The 2,614-nt window shown below is 41.1% G+C and overlaps 1 protein-coding gene across 1 annotated transcript; it reads right to left on the bottom strand.

Moving 5' to 3' along the window:
• Nucleotides 1–212: 212 nt before the first annotated feature.
• On the bottom strand, nt 213–1,160 carry LOC103972843 (CRIB domain-containing protein RIC4-like). Its single transcript, XM_009387221.3, has 2 exons — nt 847–1,160; nt 213–771 (listed from the first exon to the last, which is right to left on the bottom strand). The coding sequence occupies exons 1-2, from the start codon at nt 962–964 to the stop codon at nt 410–412; spliced, it is 480 nt and encodes a 159-aa protein (XP_009385496.2). The 5' UTR covers nt 965–1,160; the 3' UTR covers nt 213–409.
• Nucleotides 1,161–2,614: the final 1,454 nt, after the last annotated feature.

Below are 2,614 nucleotides of genomic sequence, written 5' to 3'. Positions count from 1 at the left end.
CTTACCATATCATAAACCTCTATCTATTTATAAGGATTAAGAGATCCATTTTGAAAGATCACACACTCAACATCAGGCATATATTCTAAAAGATAAAGATAGTAATCATATTCCATATAAAATTTATCAGATATTCTCAGTTTCATTTGGCCAAGAAATGCTCCTAGGATGGATGAGAATTAAGTCGATCAACTTGTTAGTGATCACAAGGATACTCAGAAACAGTCCATATTGATGTCATATGTCAAGCTCAAATATAGCAGACGAGAAGTACCAGTGAAGTTTGAAGGTATTACAGGAGAACAAAGCTATGATATGAGTTCACATGCAGACCTCCTGGCCATCACCAGAAGATGGCAAGAAGAAGAACCAAAGAAGAGAGAGAAGACAACAAAGGGGAAACTACACCTCACTGCATGTGGTCGAGCCCCAGGGGACCATGGGGCGGAGGGAAGCCGGTCTGTGTGGCCATGGCCGCCACCTCGAGCTGCCTCATCGAGAGGGAGGGGACGGGGAGGAACTCCGGGCCTTTAACCCAGTTCATGGCGCTCACGCCGCGGAAGCCATCCCACCCTACGTGAGCCACGTGCTGCACGTCGGTCGGGAACCCGATCTCCATCACCACCTCTTCCTCCTCCTCCTCCTCGTACACTGCGAACAACTGAGGCAAGCTCTTGAAGCTCCTGATGAGCTTCTGAAACCCCGCAGAGATGTTAGGGCGTGGAGGTGGACGAAACATGAACGAGCTCCTCGTCTTCCCCGGTTCTCCATCTGTACAGGATTCAGATGAGCAGATCTACATGGTACATAGCGACGAGGAACGAGAGAACGAACAAGAACTGTCACCGGCTGGTATTGCTGAGGGCGCATCTGCTTGTGCTCTCCTCTGTCGGTTTTCGCCGACCGCGACGCTCGACTGAGAGACGCAGCCGAGGGAGAAGGGAAGGACGACAAACTTGCCCATGAATGAATGAAACAGGAGTAGTAGTTGCTGAGTTAGCGAGGAAGCAAGAACAAAATGAACCCCCAAGAAGATATATCAGATCTACATCAGCTGGTGTTGGATTCTTTTGCACGTATGAATGATTTCGGACATTTGAAGCAGAGAGAGAGAGGGTTGGATTAGTTGGTCCAATACCTACTCTTTTAGCAGATTGCAACCCCGACATGTGTAGTCCACTCAATCACCAACTCAGTCAGTCATTCTACTCTTCTCCTATCCCGAGGGCTCTTCTACTTTTACCTTCCTTCAGCGCCAACCCACGCAGCTCAAGAGACCCCCAAGGGGTTAAAGTTTACAGCAGGAAATGTAGACAAGCTACATGACGGGTTGAAACAGTGGTGCATTTCCAGCATTCATTAGAACCTTAAAGTATCTGATATGGCATGAGCAGATTATGCACACAGCATCATGCAGTCAAAGTCAAGCATTGGTACCCATGAGGAATGATAGGAGATGACACAGACTTGCAAGTGAGAGGGAGGTGTCCATGGGGAAAAGGTTTAACTTGGGGCTTAAGCACTCATAAAGTCTATCATCTTGGTTTAGGGGACCTTTCAATCCATGGATATTAGGTGTTTGGGTGCTTTCCCATCGGCCACAAAAAGTAAAAGCGATGCAAACACTTTTAGCTCAAGTAAATTTGTGACGTCTGATATTGATGATTTACTCAATGCAGCTTTCGACGATTCAACCATCTCAACCTCATTTGATTAATCATTCGATTCTTTTATTGTAGTTCGAGTCAAGGATTTAAATCTCTGTCCGATATTAATATCAATAACAGGTGAGAGCAGTGTGAGACGAATCTATATCAACCAGGAGAAAGTCAACATCTAATCCATCGGCAAGGCAAACTGGGGGAATTCGGAAATGGTAACTCTTGTTAGTGGAGCGTAGAGATGAGGAAACATGTGTTAGCATAAAATTTGTAATTATGTTATCTATAATGTGAAAAAAAAATTATAATAAGAATAAAATCAAATAATATTATATCTAATAATATTAAACCTTATCTAATCTACAAGTGTATCATCGTCGGATCTGAGATATCAATCTGCAAAGAGAACTAGATTCTTCTCCTCTCTTCCTATACTACAACTTAGATTGATGGTTAAGGAGAAGGGTTGAGAGAGAGACTATAATCCCTCAACTAAATCATATATAAGATGCTACTTTTTAACTCTTAGAGGTCCTGTCCAGGGTAGGTTATTAGGATATCTTCTCCTTAGGAATCCTATTTTAACATGAACTTCTTTTCTATTGGCCAATAACCATAATCGGAATCCAATCATATCTATAATATATCTTACCTAATTAAATAAAGTCACATAATCTAACATTCTCTCACTTTACTAGTAAGATAAAAAAGACTTAAAATAAATAAATAAATAAATAAAATTTATTTAAAAATAATTTGACCCGATTAGATTTTGAAATTTTAGAAAAACTATATGCACGCATGCGAATTTTTAAAAATAAGTCAATAAGTCCAATAAATATAATAATACTACATTAAGTCTAACTAACAATATCAGTTAGAACGATTGTATGCCATCAGTGTCATACTTCCTTCTATGTACTACAACATTGTTAGCATTTCCTAATGCAGTC

Source organism: Musa acuminata, chromosome BXJ1-2 (genome assembly GCF_036884655.1).
Source record: "Musa acuminata AAA Group cultivar baxijiao chromosome BXJ1-2, Cavendish_Baxijiao_AAA, whole genome shotgun sequence".
Classification (NCBI taxonomy): domain Eukaryota; kingdom Viridiplantae; phylum Streptophyta; class Magnoliopsida; order Zingiberales; family Musaceae; genus Musa; species Musa acuminata.
Note: the sequence above shows the minus strand (reverse complement) of the source record. Positions and strands in the feature narration are given on the sequence as shown.

Excerpts from the sequence above, each read along its gene's own strand:
- LOC103972843 (XM_009387221.3), bottom strand. The coding sequence starts at position 964 with ATGGGCAAGTTTGTCGTCCTTCCCTTCTCCCTCGGCTGCGTCTCTCAG. Across the intron at positions 772-846 it reads GCCCTCAGCAATACCAGCCG|ATGGAGAACCGGGGAAGACG; the intron begins GTGACAGTTCTT and ends AATCCTGTACAG.